At 43.8% G+C, this 23,450-nt stretch overlaps 1 protein-coding gene across 4 annotated transcripts in view; it reads left to right on the top strand.

Annotated features, from left to right (window-relative positions):
- osbpl8 (oxysterol binding protein-like 8) overlaps nucleotides 1–23,450 on the top strand; it is a 101,579-nt gene that overhangs the window by 2,513 nt on the left and 75,616 nt on the right. For 2 of the 4 annotated variants that reach the window (XM_069156485.1, XM_069156482.1), the window contains exon 2: nucleotides 20,062–20,157. In XM_069156485.1, coding sequence (XP_069012586.1) covers nucleotides 20,113–20,157 — 45 coding nt within the window. In that variant the 5' untranslated portion in view covers nucleotides 20,062–20,112. Of the gene's footprint in view, nucleotides 1–8,620; nucleotides 8,651–20,061; nucleotides 20,158–23,450 lie in introns of those variants that run through there. The other 2 variants (XM_069156484.1, XM_069156487.1) reach the window with 2 other exon arrangements.

The raw sequence follows: 23,450 nt of genomic DNA, 5'->3' as shown, positions 1-23,450 counted from the left end.
TTTTTTTTCATGCAGCGGGGAATCGCTGTCTGAAAAACCTTATTTCTACACTGGTCTAAAAAAGATGATACATTTCAATGAAAAACATAAATGAGTGGCAATGCACCAATCTCATGAAATCGAGGGATTATTATGGCTATTTCTTGAGGTGTTTAACAGTTATTTGGATTATTATCAGAAGTAAGTCACATTAAGACAGATATTTTAGGTTTAAGCGGCCCTCAGATGATCAGATATGGCCATTAGCCCACAGAGGCAACCATCCGTGACGTTGACCGTTGGCCATCTTAGTTTTTCGTAAGTGACCATATTTGGGCGAGCTGGGGAGGAACTAGAGGTGGATCCGACTAAGAACCCGAGCACACTACGCCTGCCCACCAATAGCAGAAGTCTGACTGCACCCCAGACCTGTCAATCAAACTAGACACGTCCCCAAATATACTAATCTTTGAATCCTAATATCTTATTGATTATAGATTTTTTTTTCAGAAGGACAGATGGACAACCACAGCTACGATCAGAAGGAGGGATTTTAGCAAATGACAGCATAATGACTTGTGGGGAAAAAAAATGGTTCCGTGCCATACTATAAATGAGTTATTTCACACGGGCAGACCCCACGATATCACCATGACCTTGTGTTCAGAGCCTCCATGTAACCAGTGGAGGCGGCACAGCCGAGCCACTCTCAGAGCCAGGTTATGATTGTTTGTAAAACATCTGATTAATCAGCTAAACTCATTAATGGGCCAGTTTATAGCGTCTCCACCTGTTTTTACAGAGCGGTAAGATGCCCACCGCAGTTTTAATTTGCGTTTTATTGTTTTATAAAATGGGTTGGGCAAAATGTGACAAGTAGGTTTGATTGATTTATTCTTCAGTCTTGTTTTTTCCATTAATTCTCTGCTGAGCGGGGCAGTTCTTAATCCACACCATCCCTGTTCTTCTTATGCATACACAAGTTAATCTCTCCTTAATAAAATGGAGAAAAAAAATGATCAGGCTAAGCTTTCATACAGTTAATGAAGAGGTGAGCAGTGCGTCATCGTTCCCCTGAGGTTACAACAGAACACGAGTTCAATGCAGATTAGGTTTGTTATCAAGCATTTCAGCTGGCAGAGAACTCTTCTAGTATCTGGTAGCTTTCACTGCTGTTGCAAATATTAAGCAATTGTCTGAATGTGAGAACTGACTGTGACTCGTAGCAACCTGTCTGTCGGCCAGCCCTGCATACTATCTTACACCGGAAATAACAGTGGCTTGAATCGTTTGTTTTCTAAAACCTGTTTTGCTACTATGAGATCTCCTAGTTTACGAAATTGATGAATTCCATATTGCGTTGAGAAATGCCTCCTTTATTTGTAGTCCACCTTTTCTTGTTTTAGTTCATGACATCCAGAGGAAATGTGCATTTTGATGTGGGAGTGGTGCTTTCCAGCGGTAAGTCATTCTGCAGCTCGGCAGGGTTTCACACGCGCACGGATAAATATGAAGATGCTTTAAAACATTCTGAAACCGTGGAATAGTTAAGTCCAGTGACAAGCCTTTGTCTCTTTCCGCCTCCAGAAGACTATTAGGTTTCACAGCTAATGCTTTGATTCTCGTAAAGTTATTGAAAATGCCAAGTTCAGTGCATCGGTGCTGGGTAATCTTCCCAGCTGGGCCGCTCGGGCCGCTGGCTGCGGTTTGGCTGATTGAATGCATTTGCTCTGACAAATGCCAGATGTGCTCAAAGTGAGATAGTTGCCTGTCCCTTCTCTTCACCGTGGATTTATTTAACAGCGTCACACAAATGAGGGTACACGTGGGCCTGCTGTTCCCGAGCGAGTAGTTCAGCAGCCTTTGTTACCGTCCGTGAGAAGGTTAGCCGAGGCTTACCCATAAAAACAGCTGTTTTAATTCCAATGAAACCGCGGCACCATGTGTGCTTTTCATTTCATTGTTGCTTCGCTGCCTTTGGCTCCCAAACATCAAACAAAACTGAGCAAACATACTTTTAATTTGCCTAATTTGCGCCCGTCTTCCGCGGTGACAGGGCTGGCTTAACTGCATCTGTTTCGTATCGAGCCTGCACTTCGTCCACTGCCGAGCTGGATTTGTTATTTGATGAAAGAGCGTGGGCGCTTCAAGCCCTTTATAAAAGTCCCAGCTCATTAACTTCACTGTCCGCCCCCGTCAGGCCTCCAGAGCATAGCTCTGGAGGAAGAGGAACCTCATTACTGCCCACCTGAACTGCTGCCTCCTCCTGTATCACAGACAGCTTTCAAACTGCTTTCAAAGCCAAACTTTAAAGCTTTAAAGTATCATGTTGTCAGTTTTGTATGCTTTTCAGAATCATACTGAGGACAAATGAGAATGAAATCGTGTCAAATGTGTCTTCATGAATGTAGAGATTCAAGGACAAAACCCTTCATGTACTGCTCACTGTGGGTTTTATCCATTCCTGCGGATTATGGATCAGTTGTGCGGTCATAAATGTGATGTGTAGACCTGTACCATGTTTAAAAGCTTCACGTTTAGAGAAAATGGGTTTAACGATGAATTTAAAGGGTTTTAGTGTTAAGATTAGCAGTAAATGCTTCTTGAAAATTAAAAACATTAAATGTCCCCCTTAGAACGGCCTCAGCCATCTTTCTCACCAAATGAGCGAATTGATATATGTAATAGTCCTAATATTAAGTTCCTCACCTGGTACGCCATCTTCTCTGAAATTCAATTACAACATAAGACTTTTTTTTTTCCAAAATATTCTTTTTTTCTCACATATGCAGAAGAGCTTTTGTATTTCGGGCGAGGTGGGCAGAAGGTGGGCAGCAGAGAGTTGAGTAACACAAAATGAACTTCTCATCTGTTTCTCTCTGGTAAAACAACAGTAAAGATTCCAGTCAGAACTTGTGTTATTTCCGCTTCACCAGTGTTCAGTTTGTACGCCGGGTTGTACGCTGATCTGCGCCTTTTGAATTCATCAGGAACATTCTTCAGAAAACCAAGGCCAAAACTGTGAAAGCGCCCGTGTTCCTTATAGGTGGGTGAATGATCCGTTACGTGTTCACATCTATTCCTTCCATCTTTATTGAGCTTTTTAAATGCGAAGGACCTTGATAAGTACAACGAAGCGTCGGTTTAAGACGTCTGTTTCCAGCTTTTTAATCATTACAGGAGTGAGTCAGATTCCCCGCCTCACCCCACACTGTGAAATCTCTCTTTGCTGCCCCACTGTCACAACCAGCTGACAAACCTTCAGTCCACCCCCCACCCCCCTCAAAAAAAAAACCCAACAACATTGTGTAATGAGTTGACTCATGAATGTCGAGCTGAGATAAAGCTTGCCTCAGCGCAGGGTGTGGAGCTGCAGGTGAGTGGAACCACAGACACACCCAGCATTGTACTGAGGACATGTACAACAGGAGGACAGAGCTTTTAAAGGGTTGGATTTAGTTGTAGTGGCTGTAAATATATTCCTGCAGGGACAAAGACAAAACATATGTGATACACAAAGCAGGACCAGCGCTACAAGTGGGTCCCAGTGCTCTTGATATTTTAGTTACTCTCTCAGTTTTTACAGCATTTTTTTCAATAAGACATTTTTTTTCTTTTTCTTTCTCATTTTTTTTTCTTTTTCTTTTTTTTTTTTCAACCAGATACAACTGATATGCATCTCAGACCTCGTGCAGATCACATCCTGAAAGATGAGCACATTTTAAATGGCCTTGTTTTAGTTGGCAACATCATAAGTCAGGATCATAATTTTTTTCCTCAAGCACTCAGAGTGAATATGAACCATGTGTTAGCTGTCCTTTTTTTTATGGCCATTTTCTGTCCCCACATGAAAGCATCAAATTTCATCAATAGCATTAAAACTTAAAAGCTCCATGATGTTTTTAACATGACGATCTGCTCATGAACACAGTTGGTCTCCACTTCTCCACTGGACTCGGCCTTTCTTGTCAAACTGAAGGAGTTACAAGTGTTGTCCCTGCTCTGCTTTCTCGTGTCCTAATTCACTCATTCAGCTGCAGCTCTTTGAGGGAGGCACAGTGCATTGCTTTTGATGAGCCTGTCTGAGGCCCTGTTTTTCGGAGCTCATGTTCAGAAAGTGTGTACAGTGTTCAGTTTCATATCACACCAGAGAGCTTCCCAGTATTACAGTCGACCAAACTGCAGCAGCTTCAGGCTTTTTACAGGTATTGATTTGAGCCTCTGAGGTCCGTCTGTAGTAATCCCCGGAGGCTGAGCCCCGGCCCGGGGGGAGAGGGGCCGACTCTGTGATCGCAAACTCGCATACTTATGTCTCTTGCATTATTCACATAGAATTTCCACTCGGGTGTCACTTTCCCGCACTAAGTGACCTCTTATGTCTCGGATGATTTGAGCCACTCGTGGCAGACCGGTGAGGAAGGAGGAAGCTCAATGACCAGAAACCGTTCAGCTGATACTGATATCCAATTATTAAGAGCTCAGGTGTCAGCTCGGGATCTCCAGTGTTACAAGCAATCATAACACGATGTAAGTGACGACATCACTGATTCCCATCTTTATGTTTCGGACCTATCTATAATCTCTTGGCTGATCGTGATTGAAAACAAAACCTTTCTGCATCTTTTTGAAGTTTGACTTTCGCTTATTTTTCTGTGTTGCTGTTCTTATCAACACTTTTGTGTTGTCTCAAACATCTTTTATCCTTTGTTTAATCGCTGTTTAGAGAAGTTATCTCTCGAGATGCATCTCTGCGCCTTCTGTTCAGGTTGGACCGGTTTTGCTGAGTGCAGGCTTTTGGACAGATATTTGCTGTTATTTGTGGCGGGACCAGCTCCTTTGTTCAACACTGAGGTTGAATTCAGGCCTGGGCTGTGCTCTGTCCTTCAGCTCCCTCTCTCCCAGGCTGGAACAACTTTTAGTCAGTGTGTGTCACTCTTTGGGCAAAATTGACTCAACATTACACATTTTTGTTCTATTTTTAAGCAGTCTTTATGCTTATTAATCCCCCTCGAATGGCCTTTTGTTGCCGGGGTGTGATGTCCCCATGTGACAATGACTTGTGCACTATTCACCAAGGTCACAGGAACTTCCCCAGTCTCTTATTCGAAAGCTTCTTTGCAGACATTTTGTAAGATGGAGGGAAATGCTGAGGGAGAATATTGAAGTGGAATATGACTGATAGTTTCTAGTTGGCCAGTGACTTTTTTCCAGGAGAGGTATGTCTGATTAGTCTGGTGTCCCCAGACCTAAACTCATGGTTTATATGGATCAGGCCCAAGCAACAACCCACAAAGACTTCGCCCCCAAACGTCCAGCTTTTTGAGGCTTAATTTCTACTTAATAATGGAATTATTTTCACACCAACTACAAGACATCCAATAACGAGGGATTTTAGCGAAAGACACGATCATTTCTTGTAGAAAAAAAATGATTGAATTTATTTGACAGGAATTGTGCATTTTGCATTTAAAATCAGTCTTTCAATGAGCATAAATATATTTAAGGCCTTGCTACACTAGAAAGCGCTTCAGCTAGATTAATGTGTCTTTGCAAAATATTTGACTGTAGAAGCTGAAGAACTAAAAGTCTTTACTCATCGCAGCAGTTTACCATCTTATACTGTGAGCTTGATAGTTAGTCAGACATGATAGCTGCTGAAGATTCTCTTCATTTCCTGCCTCCACCACCCCAACCCCCACCACCATCACACCATCACACCATCACACCCACCACAAAAAAACAACAGGTTATATATATATATATATATATATATATATATATATATATACATATATATATATATGGTTTTTTTTGTGTTAATTTTGCAAAATGCTGCTTTGCACAGTAGAGCAGATTTTTGAATGCACGGTGATTTGTGGCGTGCGGCCGCTGTAGAAGCCAGACTGTTTATTTACCCTTGAGGGAAACAACACACAGACAAGTGAAGGGAGAATATTTTTAGGTCATGAAGGTGCTCTGACTTAATTATGGAAATTCAAGGGGGGGAAAAAAGCATTTTTGTCCGCGTGTAGCGGAGGTCAAGAACACTGAAGGGCTCTATTGGCTTAAAATACTTGGTGCACTGAGGAGGCTGTAAGGTGACTCGGATAAGATCATCCACTGGACTCGGTGCGGTCGGAGCTGTGATCAGCCCTACCTGCAGACACACCTGATCCAAATGTTTCCGTCCAGGTCAACGTGTGCTGTGATGTCGTGTGTTTGTGTACGTGACCGGCCTCTGCTCTGACCTGCCTGTTCCTCCCTCAGGAACACAGCAGCATGTTTTCCACTGCAGCTGGTCCAGTACACACACACACACACACACGCGCACACACACACACACACACACACACACACACACACACACACACACACACAAAGATACTGTTCATCCTCCATGTTGCACACACCAGGGCTGGGTGATGTGGCTGTAAAATATTATTGAAAAGAAAAGTATTTTATTCATGATGTCAAGCACATTGCAACAAAATAAGTATTATAGTTTAACGTCAGGATAAATGAAACAGTTCGCTTTCAAATATTCTCCTCTAAAAGGATCTCGGTGATTTAGTTTGTATTCAACAGTAACTCAGCATGACGTTCAGATTCGGTTTAAAATCGAACCGCCTGCAGCCACGCCGGTTGTTGCTGTGCATGAGTTGAACACTTAATGAAGTCATGACGTCACCATGACGACTGCAGTGGTGCGATACATCACGTCAACAAGCTAATATCCAGTACGAACATTTTCTCGTCGTTAAACTTGCAATGACATCACAGTAAATTATACAACAGGCGCGTCAAGTGAACGCGCTGCCATGCTTCTAATCTGAAAATAGAAACCAGATTCAGGGTTTCGTTTCCACCCAATTCTTCCAAATCGTTGTCACTGCGTTACAAGCAAACACTCGCTCGGGTCATATTTCAGCTCCTGTGGCCGCAGTAACGTGGAAGCTGGTGTAGAAATAGGAAATGCAGAAAAAGAAAGGGAGGGTTCATTTAGATGTTGTGAGACACTCGATGGCAGATTCCTGCGGAAAAGTTCATCACCAGTTAAGAAATGAGAAAAGCAATTGTGAATATGAAGATCTAATAGCAGGCTCTTGTAATTCATACGTGCATTTTATAAGATACTTTAGGTATTGATAAAGAAAAAAGAAAACGAATCAATTAAATGTTGCTTGATTACGTGTAACTCTGACCAGCGCTCTTCTATTTCTGTCGACTCTAAAAAGTCAGCTCAAAGGAAATGAGCCTAAAATGAATTTAAAGGATGTTTACTGGTTTGTAAAATGAACCTTTATACCCCAACAGCTCCTTCTGCATCATAAACACATATAACGCTCGATACATAAAACGTATTCCTATAAACTGAGCTGTCTTCAAAAAGGCTCTGGCAGCCAAAAGTTTGCTTTTATAAAAAACGCCATAAAACAAATAGGAGATAGATAAGCAGGTGAAGAGCAGAGCTTTGCAGTGTTAAGGTGCAGCGCGCTCTGCCAGTGGAATTGATTTGCAGGTGTGGTTCGCACACTCAAATAAGAAATGTCTCCTGCCACATAAACACTAGTAAATACAGGAAGTAGTACACTGGATAACTTTTTAGTCAGCTCCTTCATCAAGAGCCTGAGTTTTAGTTTTACAATTCAAAAATGTTGCTGACTGGATTCAATTTATTTCAGCTTACATGCTTATGCAAATATATTAATGGCATTTTGTGGGGATATTGTAGATAGTTTAAAGCAAATGTATTGTTACTGTGAAATGTAGCACTAAGCAGGACAGGTAGTGGAAAACCCTTTTGTTAAAGCAACAACCACCTGCTGGGTGATTCACGTTCTCCTCCTCTGTAACGTGGATTTAAGAGTTCCTGTTTGTTTGTTTATGTTCGGGTTAGAAATGGTCGGCTTTCATATTGTTTTCACATAACTCGGATTTAACCGATAAGATTTTGCTGCGAGCCATCATATCTCATCTAGTTCAGGTGTTTAAACCCTGTGTGTGTGTGAGCGTGTGTGTGTGTGTGTGTGCGTGTGTGAGCGTGTGTGTGTGTGTGTGTGTGTGTGTGTGTGTGTGCGCGCGTGCGTGTGTGTGTGTGAGCGTGTGTGAGCGTGTGTGTGCGTGTGTGTGTGTGTGTGTGTGTGTGTGTGTGTGTGAGCGTGTGTGTGTGTGTGTGTGTGTGTGTGTGTGCGCGTGTGTGAGCGTGTGTGTGTGTGTGTGTGTGCGTGTGTGTGCGCGTGTGTGTGTGTGTGTGTGTGTGTGTGTGTGTGTGTGTGTGTGTGTGTGCGCGCGTGTGTGTGTGTGTGTGTGTGTGTGTGAGTGTGTGAAGCGCTCTGATGGGGTTGTACACTCCCAACTAGTTGAGGTGACATCGGCGCCGTGCAGCAGAGAAAGCTCCCAGCGTTGTCCGTCTCTCTCCCTGCTGCTCCGCTACACTTCAGAGGAGGAGGGACACAAAGACGGTGATGTCATCTCGAGGTCTCTCTCCCTCCCTCTTTCTCTCCCTCCCTCCCTCTCTCTCCCTCCCTCCCTCTCTCTCTCTCTCTCCCTCTCTCTCTCTCTCTCTCTCTCTCTCTCTCTCTCTCTCTCTCTCTCTCTCTCCCCCCGTCTCCGTCTCTCGGAGGCTGTGTTGTGAATGTAATGGAGCTTTCTGCTGCCCGAGCTGCACGAGGTAGGTCCTCCATTCACCCCCCTCCCCCACCCCTCCACCTCCCTCCCGTCCTGTAGGTCTCTTGTGTTTCGGTTCACCTGCACTCGATCTGTTCATGTCGTCTGTTTACGATCCTCTGTTTGATCATCTCTCTCTTTTTCTTCGGGTGTTTTCGTGCCGTGTATCTCCGGCATGTAGAAAGGAGGTTTTAGACCACAGATTGTAGATCAGTGAGGTCACATCACTGATTTACGCCTGATGACGTGTCCTGATACCAGGATGCTCAGGATGAGTCTGACGTTGGACTGCAGATAGCTGTTAAAATCCCAGCTGCACGTGAAGAGGTGAAACATATAGTCGTAGAGAGGACGTCTCCGTGGACCGGCTCTCCTCTCGTTGTTCGGTTTGCGGGTCGTTCTCGGGTCATGCGCTCGCCGCCCTGACCTCTGCACTCCCTTTCTTCCTGACGCCCAGAAATCATTGGAAACGTACGATATGAATGATTGCGTCTTTTAAGCCGAACGTATCGGCGTCTCCGCCTCGCATCTTTTTTTTTTTTCCTCTTTTCTCCCCCCTCCCCCTTTTTCTGTTATGCAAGCGGTATCACACACACAAACAGACACATATTATTCAGCTGAAGCTGCATGCGTCATGCCCATTTCCCCGTGCAGCTCGGTGGTGGAGCCGTGGCTCGCTTCTCTCTGTGATTTTCCTCGCTGCCTCTGTGACAGCGATGGTTCCTTCTGTCCGTTATGAGCTCACACTCGGTTCAAGAGCGAAGCAGCCGCAGTGTTTCTCTAATAATCACACAGAGGTCACCACAGTCTCCTTGACACCATCGGAGTTGAGACCCTCTGATCCTCCTCCTCCTCCTCATCCTCGTCTTCCTCCTCATCAGCATTCCCATCCACTTGTCTCTCTGATGGACCAGATAAATGGATGCTAGTTGAGTGCTGAGTCACCTTGTTGCATCCTGAAGTGATTTAATTTTGCAAGGTGACACACTTGGTGCTTGTTTCCACGCGTGTCTCTCACACAATGAACCGGGTTCATTATTCAAAGAGTCACATGTATGAATTACGGGGGTTCTGTTTCAACATGGGGATCCAGTAATAGTCTTTGTGTATTATTGTGAAGCAGGTTTATTTCTTTGACAGTGGTCTTGTCTCTTGTTGGACGGTGCTCCATCCGACTGTGTTGGTGTGCTGAGGTTGACGTCGTGGCGAGGGTGTAGAAAGTGGCTTTAATGGAGCACGTGAGCTGATCAGTGTGGCTTTGAATTTCTATCAGCTGATGGAAGCGGATGCTATTATAATCAGGATAAGCTGCTCAACAGTAAACAAAAGCCTGATACCTGAGATACCTTATTCCTCTGGGCCATACAGCTCCATGTTTGTCAAAACAGTATTTCAAACACATGACCAGATCACTCGACTGCACTTGTTGACATGTTCATTTATTACTATGAATACAAATAGGGTGGGGGTGCGGTATTTTCATTAAGACACTCAAATGCTTGCATACTGTTATTATGGGGAAAAAAAAAAAGAATAATGCTTTGGCCTGTATACTCTGAAATATAATGAATAAATAATGTGCATTAAAACAAGTGCAACATATTTGTGATTACCTTAAATTAACCATTAAAGCTACGAGTGCATTTTCAGATTTAGAATTGAACGAAGCAGCACTTCCTTTTGTCTATTTTTGTCAACATTTAGGACTCAGCCGTCTTGTTTGAATTCACTTCACTGGAATTGCGATCGGACCAAACCGACCAGGGGCTTCACTCCTACATTCATGGTTGCCGTTTGAATGCCAGCGGCAGGTTGTGTACGTGCAGAAAAGCTGGTTGAAATGTGTAGTGTGCAGGGTTGGCTCATTATGTTCAAATAGTCATAAAACAGTGAAGAGTCTCATCGTTAATGTGACCGTTGCCTTCTCTTATTTCCCTCGATTTTTTATTTTTTTATTACCGGCACCAGGTAGTGATGCGTTAACACCGTCAGAAGGTGGCGCGAACGCACCTGCAAGCTGTTTGCCAACGGCCGTTGAATAGGAAAAGGATTAGAAGAAGTGAACATTGTCACCAGGCTCTGGTGTGACGTGTGATGACGCGCCGCTGAACAAACGGCAGAAACATGCAAAGTTCACTACGGCTGTCAAAAAGTTCTGTCGAACTGTTTAAAGAAATACCCCCAAAAAACTGAAATGAGGTCTCTTTGTCTTCTTGTGTGTGTGTGTGTGTGTGTGTGTGTGTGTGTGTGTTCAGCTGTCATTGCTGTACACGCTGCGGGGGAGCGTTTATTTATTATGAATACTCAGCGAAGTTCTCAGCGTATATCAAATAGTATTTTTGCTTGAAGTGCCAGTCTTAGTGAACACATCATACATGATCAATAGAAAACCCCCCCCGGTCTGCTAGCTTTTCATTTCTAACTGGTGAACCGCCAAAATGTTCCAGATGGACCTCAATCTCTAAAATGTCTGTTCTGGAAGTGAGCTCGGAGGCGTAAATAGACGATTCTGACTTCTCTGACTGGATTCCAAAGTTGTCTCAGACAGAGGAGGTCTCGTATCCAACTGAAGTCCTGGACCGAACTGTACGGAGATCCCCCCCCCCCCTCCCCCGGGGGGGTGTTTGATTAGCACGCACTGTTTCTGAAGGCGATGAAGACGAATGAGAGTGAAGAGAACATTAAGGAAATTAGAAAAAGACTCGGAAGTCAGCTCCTTTTTGTCGGAGGGAGATTCCTCCTATGTGACCGATCTGTCGCTGACCCGAGGTCCTTGTTTCAACAGGGCGTTCTTGAAGGTGAAACAGGTATATCCAAACCACATGTCCCTTCTATGTAATCGATCCGTGTTTGTGTCCAGCGGAGTTTTTCTACCCCGGGGGACACATGACCTTTCTCAACTGGGATCCACGGTCCATATGTGCAGATGACCAGTGATAGATGTATATGCTGAGCACCCCGAGGGGTGGAGAAGAGGGCGCCTCCTCACAAGGAGGGGGTCAGACTTTCTGGACTCTCCGCGAGTGTAGAGACTCTCTCCAAAACTATTCAGCTGAATCCCTGTGACTCTGTTTAAATCTGATGTACTCGCTTGGTTCATGTTTGACGATTTGTACGCTCTTATAATTTTCCATATTTCATCTTGTAATAAATACTCAAACGACAGCGAGCTTGAGATACTTTGGATTTCTCATTCATTTCCACCACCACTTTTCTGTCATGTAATCGCAGCAGAATAAGTTTCATAAAAACTGTAAATACGGCAATTGCACAGGAGTCGTCACCTATTCATTAATTAGACAAGACAAAGTAAGTCAGCTGGCTGTAACTCGGGTTTTATAAGTACATGCAAAGTCCACTGTTGCTCTGTGGAAGTGTTGTGATATAAATAAATTAACAGTGAAATGTAAAACCCACTTGGGAGGTATGTACGGCACCGCTAGCCTCTTGCATCGCCGAGCTTTCTAAAAGATTCATGCTCGCTCTACAAACTGTACATTCAGGTCCTGAAGTCAGATTTCTGAACTCTGTCTGTGTGAGATGACCTGAAGTCCTTTCGCAGAAAGTTGGGCAATAACTTGTCAAATCTTTCCAGCACAGCTTCAGATTGTTTCTGGTCGATGAGATTTGGCCAAAACAAAACTTCTGAGGCAACCTGCTGTTTAAATCCATCATTTCCTCTCCATTAGATGGATGACAGATGTACACGCCGACCAGCCACATCGTCTGGACTCAGACACGGAACATAAAGGCACACTGTATTTATGAAACAGGATCTGGTCAGCGATGAGATTTAATCTGTGTTACAGGGATGGCTGCCACAGATTTGATTTTGCAAAGCCGTAATATCTACCAGGCTCCATCACTGTTGTAAACCAAAGTTCCATTGAAGGGGATGTCACTGTGTTTGTCTGAGTCTCTACGTGCATCACGTTTGTTTCTCCATTTTCTGTCCTTGCTCGGGGCTTGAAAAGTGATTGTGATCCTGATCCTGGTGAAAGTGCTGGATCCTCTGTGGTCTCGCCGGGCAATCCTCTGCCTGCATGCTTGATTAATATTCCTCACTCCCTGACCTACATGGTTTAATTCTCTTTAAAGACATTTCCCTCTAAGCACAGCACCAAACTGGGACAAGCAGCAGATTACATTGGACCGAGAGACTTTAAATTCCCCTTTCCCCGCGTGTTTGGGTTTTTGTTGTTGTTGTTGTTGTTGTTTTTTTTTCATAGAGAGCATTACTGAAAACAATGTTTGACCATCTGCGCCTCGTTCCCGGCAAACCAACATTTCTAATGTAGGTGCGTGTTTGTTCCTCTTCAGGAAATGACTTCCAGCTGGGTTGGGCTATGTTATCGTTGAATTGCTGATGCTAAGTAGATTTCTGATCTGGACGTGACCGTGTGGATGTGTGAATGGGCTCACGGTGGTGAAGTGAAAACAGCATTAAACCACAGTACTATAAGGGATGGGAGACTCCACATGGTAACGAGCATTTCTTTTTAAGGTATGTCTATCTACTGTTAGCTAAGCTGCTTATTTTGTAGAACAGTTTGTGTGTGTTTTGGTATTCCTGTTGTCATTGTACACGTTTTATTTTCAGTGGGCATTCAGACCGTATTATAGTCACACAACTGTGTTTTCAGGGCATGTTAGCAGTAAGGCAGCGGGGGATGGGGGTGGGGGGTGGGGGGGTGATGATGACATCGGACCCAGGAGGTCTAATTTGAGCAGTGCCTCATGAACTTAAAGATTTTTTGTTTTTACAATATTCAGGGACAGCATTTTGCTTCTCAATTTATTCACGCTTCAACTGTGAAGTGAACAGAAATAATGTTCATGATGCAATAACTTGTTTTTATCAGCAAATACCTTCAAAGCATTTGGCGTTCTCGTGCCAACACGCTGAACTAAGATGGTGAACATGGTAAATATTAATCTGCTGACTGCACTGTTAGCATACTAATCTTAGCCTTTAGCTCAAAGCGCTGCTCTGCCCACTTTAACTCGAGCTCTGCCAAGCCACGAGCATCGCTGTCATCTTTTTATTTATAGTGTAGTTATGGTTTACGGCTCTTGACCTTGAGGCAGCGTGCGTGCACAGTATGTAGTTCGTGTGCCGCCTTTCTTCCACAAAGCTGCTCCCAGTCGGTGATTTTGATTCGACTGGATGATACTTCGCCTGAAGATGAGGTTTGTGACATCTGTGGAGTCAGCGGACGTGTCAAAGGACCAGACCGTCTGCAGTTTCTTAGCAGGCGTTGGTCATATTGACGAGTGGTTTAATGGTACGAACAACGTCATTCAAAAACGACTTTTAGACAAACGGACGTTTTCGGTATTCCCACGGGATCACAAACAAAACAATTCCATGTATTTTGTACTGCAGCATTATTGTAAACAGCTGCATTTCGCTCATGTAAAAGCAGCTGGGAGCTCTTAGCCCACAGCAGCTCGACAAACCATTGCTGTCTGGAGCAATCAACTGTGCAGCAACACATTTTCACCTTTTCAAACTCACAGGGATGCTTGAGGTGTTCGGAAAAGCTTCGTCATCCCCGAGCATGACTGCAGGCAGTGGAGGCCTTTCAGAATACCAGAGAATTTCATTACTGAAATGGGGAAAAAAAAGGTTGGGAACCAACATGCAACACAATGTTTGCAGTTTGCTGATTCCCGTGGTGTAGGCCGGTCGCTCCGCGTGACTCACTAAAGCAGCGGTAATCATTCTCCAAACACTCAGCGGTGACGGGCCTCGGTTTATGTGCCTCCCGGGCAGTCGGAGAGTCGCCGCCCTGTTTGAGAGAGTGGACATCAACATCACTACAATCAGCTTAGGATCCTGAAATGATTGCTCTCCCCGCCTGCCCTTGAGCAGAGCTCCACCGTTAATCTAAACCCAATCAAAATCAGGGAATTTGTACGGTTGCAGTTTCGGTCCACAATTTTCTGTTCTGCTTCCATTATTTTCTCACTAAGCATTATCTGTCATGTAGTGTATATTTATGGTAAAATCGTCTGCTGAAAACATGATCTGTATCTGGTATTTTTAGTACTTGACAAACCATAGTTACTGTTGTGCGCTTCTAATTAAAAGAGAATCGTGTCCATAATTAGACCATATTTAAAACAGTAATTAGACCATAATTGCTCTGCAAGGCAAACATCTCCTGTTCTGAAAAGCTGTAAACTTTAGCTCTACATTTTTCGAAAAGTTTAGTCAAAGAGGCAAAAAAAAAAAAATGAAGTCTAAAACGTAAACAGTAATCAGCCTGAATCAAACACCTGAAGGCTGTTACTGTTACTGTTACTGTCAGGGAGGTCGGTGGTATTTAATGCCGGCGTGTTGCATTGGTCATACTCGTCGTGTTTCATAAAACCAACACTTGGCCATTAATAGCCTTTGTCTCTCAGTATATGCAGCTTTATCCCTGTTGGCCGGGAGGAGAAACCCCTCAGTGTTTCCGGCTTTGTTTTGGGACCGCTGCCAAGCCACAAGTTTTAGGATTCCCCGGGCGCTCGCCCTCCGTCTCTGGCAGCGATTCACAGCTCTCAGCTCACCGACCGCTGTGGTGCAGCCGAAGCGCACCGTGATGTGCCAGCTTGCGTGAAGCAGCCTACACTGTCAACGAAGTGTGGGAGAAAGTCCAGACAATGGAAGCGTAGCAGAGTGGCTTGTCTGTCACTGGCTGGTAAAGTGTTTATTAAGGGAGTTTGACGTGTGAATTACAAAAACCAAACAGAAGTAATAATAAGCAATAATTATAAGAGATACTGATGAGTGCAGAGAAACCGAGCCCGTACATGTTGCCGCTGTGCGGAGATGTTGACAGAGTAGTGTTGTCTCACACTGCAGTTTGGAACTTGCAGAAAATGACCTCAGCGTGTGAACACATCGCCCGCCAAAATACCTGCAGCTTAAATGGTTTTACCCAGAAATGGCCGTCTTTTCGTGTCCTCTGTTCAACACACTCGATAAACACACTTGATGCTTCTGTTCAGCAGCAGCAGTGAAAAAGAAACGCTTTAGTGAGGTGTTCAGGATCAGCTGCAGCTTCCTCAGACGCCTTCATTTGAAACTTGTGTACGTCTGTAGCCCCGCCCCCTTCATTCTACTTCCTCTACTTCCTCTTCGGAGCCAATTTGGCGAACGTTTAGGGTGGAAAGCATCCAGCGCTTCACGCTTCTTTTTTCGACCTGTTTGAGAGCATCATCCTGGTACCTGTAGTGAACCGCATGTTTCTGTACCTGTCCGTGTGAACGCACTTATTCACTCAGAATAGTGAGTGTTGGTACACAAGTACGCCATTTGGCACACAGCATGAGACTCTGTCACAGAAAATAAACAACAGTTATCACAAGTACCATTAAAGGAGGCAGGGGAATAAGTAAACATGAGACACACTGAGCAAGAGAGCGAGAGGCCGTCGCTAACTGCTAAGCTAAAGTAAGTAGCGCACCTTAATAGCTTGTGAATAAATGCACGGTGAGAAATTAGCCGCTCTAATGAAGATTATAGCAAGTTAAGAGACAGAGCAGCAAAATCGATTCGACGAACAGAGAAACACTTTCAAGTTTAAATAAGACAATACGCTGACTGCAGCAACTCGGTCTGTTCATGTTGAAAACAACCGAGGGAGCGCTCTCAGAGATAGGCCTGTTTTTATTTAATATAAGATATTTATTATAGATCACTTTTCATTTCCAGGGTTTACAGGGGCATATTTTCCAAAAGGAGGAAGGAAACCTGCTTGTCTTAGCATTTTATTTTGATTACAATCTGTTTGACCTACAAATGAACATTTAGCTTCTTAGAAAGTAATGAGATATATATCGTGGACATCCATGCAGCTTAAAGATGCCAAGATATGAGTTTTTTTGTCACTTTCGCCCGGCGCGACACCTCGCATCACCTTTTGGAACATGTTTAAAACTGAACTTCGAGGGGAATCTTAGGTGGCAGTTTTGTGTAGATTGCACTCAGATGGGTGTCGTAATTTCCCTCAAAGGAAAACAAGTGGTTAGACTTCACTGAAGGGTTTCACCACCAGAGAAATACTTTCCCTTCCATCTCTCAAACTGCCGTCGGTGTTGACCAGGTCACATGAACGGAGCTACAGGTCACCGGTGTCAGTACACATATTTACAAGTGCTGCTTCCTCGCTCCAGAAAACCTCAACTCACCACAAACAAGGACACATGAGGATTAGCATCATGATGCATGCTGGTGCCCACGGAGAACAAATACAGGCCAGTCAGCTGCAGAAACAATGCACATCTATTCATCCAAAAAAAGTAATAAGCTGCAGCAAAATCTAGTCACATGTTCTGCTGAGAACACGTCAGCCAAATACTGAAAATGAAAGTTAACGGCAGTAAAGTGCAGTAACTGTAGGACCGGAGCTGAGATACGACACCTTGTGCATCCCAGAGCGATGTTCAGTTATCATTCCTCGACTATATAATAGCAGTAAATGTTGACAAAAATCATCATAATAATTTTTAAAAAAAAACCTCTCGCACTGCCACAAAAACATTCTCTGATTTCTCAGTTATTTCCCACCTCGGCGGCGTGGCTGCCGCTCCAGACTGAGTCATGGGATGATTGCAAAAGCTGGCTTTGAGAAAAAAAAGTAGAAAGCATCTGTCTCAGCGAGATGGGTTCTTGAGAAATGAGGCCGGATGAAGTGTGTGCTGGCTGGAGCCGAGAGGCTGCTGGAGCACTGGAGCGTTACTTTAGCCCAACGACTGGTAAAGGGATTTAGTGAGGGTCTCATTGTCAGGATGTCCTCCTGTCCTCTGTCTGATATTAGGCACTATTTGTCTCTAAAGAGTCTCTTAAACTGCTTACTTCTTGGCACCTTCACAAGAAACCTCTTTGGCTAATATTGGCGTCGGCTCCCCACCTGTTCCCTAAATGACACGAGACTTCATAAATGTGCGTCTGTCTGAAAGTTTCCCCAAGAAGAATGAAGATTTAGGTGTGGATCAGTTTATTAGATCATTTATTATGATTCAACCAAACAGAACCACCTGTTGAAAGCTGCAGTATTTTTCCTCAACATTGGCAGCAGAAGATCTTAATCCTCGCTAGTCTGTCTTTCTCAATTTGGGCTTGAATGAGCTTCACTATGTTTTCATAAGGAATGTACTGCACTGCCTCTGAGCTCTCATTGGTCTGGATGAGATTGCCTTTTCTCTTGATAAAATTACTGATCTCAACAGTGAATAAACTCAAGCACGGGCAAAACCAAAGTATGCATATTTTTTTTTTTTTTTTATCCTTTATTAACATAGCTAATGGTTTAAATATTTTAGTTTTTTAGTTGTTTTTTTTAATTTAATCTCCACAGCTTTATTTGACAAATTGCCCACTAAAGTCATCTAGGTCAGTGAGTAGTGTAATCATAGACTTTATTCCTGAATGGAGCAAAGTGTGACCCAGATTTTTTTTTTGCATTAGAGTCAGTGTGAAGCCCAGAAGTGAAACCTATGTTGGGCACCGTGTTTTCCTTTTGGAGTCATGACCTTCCAGGTGAGGAACACGCCTCAGACCGAAGCACACTTTCTGAAAGCAGGTCCACACAGGCACTGACATTAGCTGCTTTAACTACGTTGTGATAACAGGGCCGCTGCACTATAATCCTTCTATAAGGCTTGAAATCTTAATCATGGAGCAATCATTTCTTGTATGATCACCACATTAATTAGAGAGCTTGAATTTAAAACCAGAGACAATAATTAAAAAAAAAAAAAAAAAGCTATTGACTTAAAATGTTGGTACAAAAGTTGGGACTTTTTGAATCTCAGTGAGTCGGGGATGTTTTTGGAATCAGTATCTAGCAGCTGTCAGAAGTATTGCCAGCGTATTTAAGGTACGACGGCCTGTAGCCGTGGTCGTTCCCGCCTCAGCGCCACTGAAGCACTTTACTGCCACGTGACACGTGACCGCAGTCTGATCAGGTGGACTCTCAGGTGGAGCGAACTGGCTTCACACCATTCAAATATCAACACCGAACAGCAATCAGCATAAGTGGCTGCCTGCTATAATCTTGAAAGCAATTTTTAGAAACAGCCACATGTAGGCAGGAAGCTGCTCCGCCCAAAATATTCTCCCCGAAAGCATGGTGTAATTAACAGATGGTCAAACTTGTTCATGAACTCATGTTGAGCATTTAGCTGGCCCTGGCATTAGAAATGCAAACACTGAGGTCAGGTCTATGTTTTAGTTTGTGTACAGCGATTGTTGAGGGACGGGTGGGAGGGACAGAGAGTCAACTTTGATGATTTGGGAATTCAAAGCGTTGGTTCTCTGTCAGGGTTACCTGTTTTGTTTACATCAGATGATCAAAAGAGGAAGTGACAAAGCATTTGATTTCTAGCCTATAGTTTGTGTTTGTGTCTAATCATATTGATGAGAATCCATATTAATTACAGTTTCTTAGTCAATGTTTCATTTCTTCATGGTGGGCTATGATGAACAGTTTTTAGCGCCACAATCCATAACCTCATTATACATTCATCACATATTTGCCTCAGGGGGATATGTCTACATAATAATTATAGATTTGTTGTCCTTTGATTTATTATTTGAATTATAAAATCTATTTTCTTTTTATCTGCTTGTGCTCGTGTACACAGCAAAGTCATGGGTTGGAGATGTATTTAAAAACAAATGTCCAACAGTTAGGTGAAAAAAATAAAATACAACTTTTCCTGGACACCCGACCCTGAATCCACCAGCAGTCATTGGGTTCTTTAAGTAACCCACAACAGGTACTCTCACTGATGCTCCCTTCAGCAATTCCCAGGCTGGTCCAGTGGAGCAGCTAAGTGGCAGCCAGCACAAACTTTCCCTGGATAGATAAAGGTTAAAACCGGTGTCACGCTCCAACACTCCACCAGGGAAAACAAGCCGAGGGCCGGCAGAAAAAGATAGATTGAAAGAATGAATTTTTCAGGACTCTCTGGGGAAGCGAGCTGACAGGCAGGCTGATCCTCCGTCCTCCCGCTGGTTGCATCGGAAACAGGCTGTTTATTGACGACCTGGAGCTACAGAACACTTGTTTGGGTGGAGAAGGGCGTGAGGATACGGAGATGAAAATAAGAGTGATCCTTTTTTGTTTTGCTTCCATCCTGTGAACAGCCAGTTAAGCCTGCTTGTCCTGAAGTTTAATAGACGAGGAGGACGATGTTGCAAATGAGTCCAGTCATGTCAACTAGCCGTCCCACATGATGTGGGAGGCCACTCTGGACATTTCACTGCCATTCCAGGCCAAAATGATAACTGCTTAGACTACATGACTGAATATTCAACATATTATACTCTTAAAAACCTTAAAACACATTGCCACGTTGAAAGTTGTATTCATGTCCTCCTGTCGTGACACTTGTTGCTTTCTTTCCTCCTCCTGACAGATATGCAGTCGTCAGGGCAGCACTGACACACCTGACTGGTTTAACACGACCATGGAGTCCTCCTCGGAGTCCCAGCAGGAGCCCGAGAAAACTTTGGTGAGTCATGATTACTTATGTAGGGTTAGATTTCAAAACAAGAGGCTGACGCTGTGTTCCAGATGACACACTTCTCTGAGTACACTAACAAATAAGGCTCTTGCATGCGAGGACTCCTACTTTGTGCAGTGCTTGAATTTGGACAGGGTGGATGGCTTCTGTTCAGCAGCAGTCGTGAAAAAGAAAAACTTTTGTGTTGTATTCAGGAACAGCTGCACCTTCCTCACATACCTTATTTGGAAATACCTTACGTCTGTAGCCCCGCCCCTTCCTCTGCTTCCTCTGCTTCCAACTGTTTAGGGTGGAAAGTGTCCAGCGCTTCACACTTCTGTTTTGGACCTGTTTGAGTGCATCATCCTGGTGCTTGTAGTGAACTGCCTGTTTGAACGCACTTATTCACTCAGAATAGTGAGTGTTGGTACACAAGTTCAACATCTGGAACTCTGCATGAGTGGTACTCCGAAATGGGTGTTTGGAAATAACTGATTAATGCATTCAAAAAATGGTTTGTGGAACTGTTATATTTCAGATATCATGACTGTCAAATAAGAATATTTTATTGAATATTGTGGAATGAAACTCTACTTATTGAATACACAGAGCACACGCCGCATACTGCAGGCTCCCCTTGAAATCCAGAAAGTTACCTTAAAGCCACCAGCCTCGCCTGACTGCATCCTGGACCCTGATCGTTTTCCCTATTAGCTGGTGCTCTTATGTCAACCTCCATGTAAAGTCTTCAGTTGGAACAAGTTCCTGTTTCCCGCTGGCGTCCGTGACAGGACGTCTGCTCCGCCAGCACTCCCTCTGAACCCTAATGATCAGCCCGAGGTGCTAATATTGCCAAACTGCCTCCGGCTTGTCAGACATCCTACTCTGCTGCGTGGCGTTAAACTTGTGTCAGTGTGTGTGTGTGTGTGTGTGTGTGTGTGTGTGTGTGTGTGTGTGTGTGTGTGTGTGTGTGTGTGTGTGTGTGTGTGTGTGTGTGTGTGAGTAGATAGACAGGACTGTCACTCTGGCTGCAGATGATTAAAGGTCACATGGGGCTGTGTTCTTTCCTCAGAGCACAGATGGTGATTTAAAAATAAAAATTTTTTTAAAAAAAAGGACAAGCCAGCTACTGTTCTTGTTCTTTGTTCTGCGCTGCAATGTATTGCTTCAACTTCCTGTTTGGTGTTGCAGATGTCCTAGTAAGGGCAAACCCGGTGCTAAAAATGGTATATTTTCTTTTAGAGACTTTCTGTGGTTTTGTTTTATGATTTCCCACCTAACGATCTCCACAGCAGGTCTCCTCTCGGGCATCTGTGAGAGTCATACATATTTGTAATAAAATAAACAAAAGGGTAGAAACACTGAAAACATACAGCCTATAACCTTTATTTAATCCGGTATCAGATCGTTTCTGCAGGAGAGAATGAATACAACGGAAGCAATCGGCACATTGGTATTAACAGCTCTACAGACATGTTTAATGAGTCCAAACCATTTATATACATTAAATGAGATGAGAGGTTAAGATTTCTCAGATCTTTTTAAAATATTCCATTTATGTGGTGCAAAGTACTGGAAAACAAGTTCATTGTCTCCTTGTTGAGCATCACGTGTTACAGAATGAATGGATTTGGTCTGGTGATGTTTCAGGGGAAGCTTTAGAGGGACGCACCTAACTATGGTGGTGTGTAGTTTTCTGCTTGATGGGACCAAGGACGAGTCGAGTGTTTTAAATGTTACACAGAGAGTTTTGTTATTCGTGGCAAACTGCATCACGTGATTTGAAAGTAGAACAAGCAGCATTCAGGTTCAGGATGTTTCCATCACTGAGCACCGAGCAGTTCTTATTCTGGTAGAAGAAATCCAATTTTATCTTTCATTTTCATTTTCTGTGCCAGTTTGATAACAGACAGTTCATCGAAATTGAGTTTAATAAACTAGTTATTGAGTTCATTTTTAACAAAAAGTGCCCAAAACGTCCCGGCTTCCACATTCTCCAATGTTAATATTCACTGGGCTTCGGGCTGCTGATCCGACTGATGGCCAGATGAAAGATGAGATTGATATGGGTCTATGTGAATAAATCATATCGAGTCTTCTGTGTATTCAGCAGAGGTTTGAGGTTATGTTAAAGGCAGACGGGAACATCCACACGGCTCGAGCTTGAGAAGAGCCACATACATACAACATTGGATCGTCTGCATACAAAATATCATTTGGAGCGTGTTGTTATATGAATGTTGTTTTCATGGATTGTGAATTTGAATGGAAAACCCTTTGTTTGAACTGCATGTGTACTCGTATCATCAGGAACCTGAAGAATGGGGCAGAAAGTGTCACTCCCAGCCTAAACACACACACACACACACACACACACACACACACACACACACACACACACACACACACACAAAACATGCTTCCCTCCTCTCAGCTCCCGCTACTGTCACGCTGCCCTTTCATTTCACCTTAATCATAATCCTCAGTAGCCATTTTTGCAGCGAGCTGGAGGGCAATTATAATAGCGGATAACTGTGGTGATAACAGCGCTGGCTTTCTCTCCCACAGGCCTTCACATACAATGAAACACAATGGGAGTGAATGGGAGCGAAGCTCAAAGGTCTCTCCAACTTCTTTGAGTGTTTCTCAAAGTGAGAGTTTTAATAGCAGTGTCTGTTATTAGTGCGAGCTAATTTCCCACCCGGCCTTCTCCGCAGCCTATTTCAGTGACTGCATAATGAAACTGCCGATGCATGAATTGGTTTTAAAGCCACATCGGTGTATTTACTTTTGAATGCTCTTTCTTTTTTTTTTGAATTGGATGAATTTGTACCTCCTGTGATTTTTAGCCTGAGTTTCCGGGGCAGTGCGTGATCACCTGATCGCACATTAAAAGCCACCACGGTACCAAGATGCTGTGAGACTTTGATGGACGGTGTTGCCGTCTGGTGAAAGAGCCCGTCGGTAGAGAGGACGCTTCCCAACAGGAGATGAAAGGCTCCGGGAGGCACGCCAGCTTTCTCCCGCTTCTCCCTCCGCTCTGACATCCTCACCGTCATGGGACGCTTCAGGAAGGTTTATGGCAGCCCCTCCCCCCTCCCCCACCACCACCACCATTACCATTCACTCGGCTGTCATTTGCATTGTACGTACTGTAATGAAAGCACTGGCAACCTGCTGTTCAGAATAGGCAGCAGTGAAAAGGCACACAGACTACCATTATGCACTTGGAACAATGAGGTTTGAGGTAGCTTAGAGGGAGAAGAGGATCCGGGACTATGGGATCATCAACTGAGGGGGAT

This window comes from Embiotoca jacksoni, unplaced genomic scaffold (assembly GCF_022577435.1).
Source record: "Embiotoca jacksoni isolate LCO1_2020_lvr unplaced genomic scaffold, fEmbJac1.0.p SCAF_21, whole genome shotgun sequence".
Classification (NCBI taxonomy): domain Eukaryota; kingdom Metazoa; phylum Chordata; class Actinopteri; family Embiotocidae; genus Embiotoca; species Embiotoca jacksoni.
Note: the sequence above shows the minus strand (reverse complement) of the source record. Positions and strands in the feature narration are given on the sequence as shown.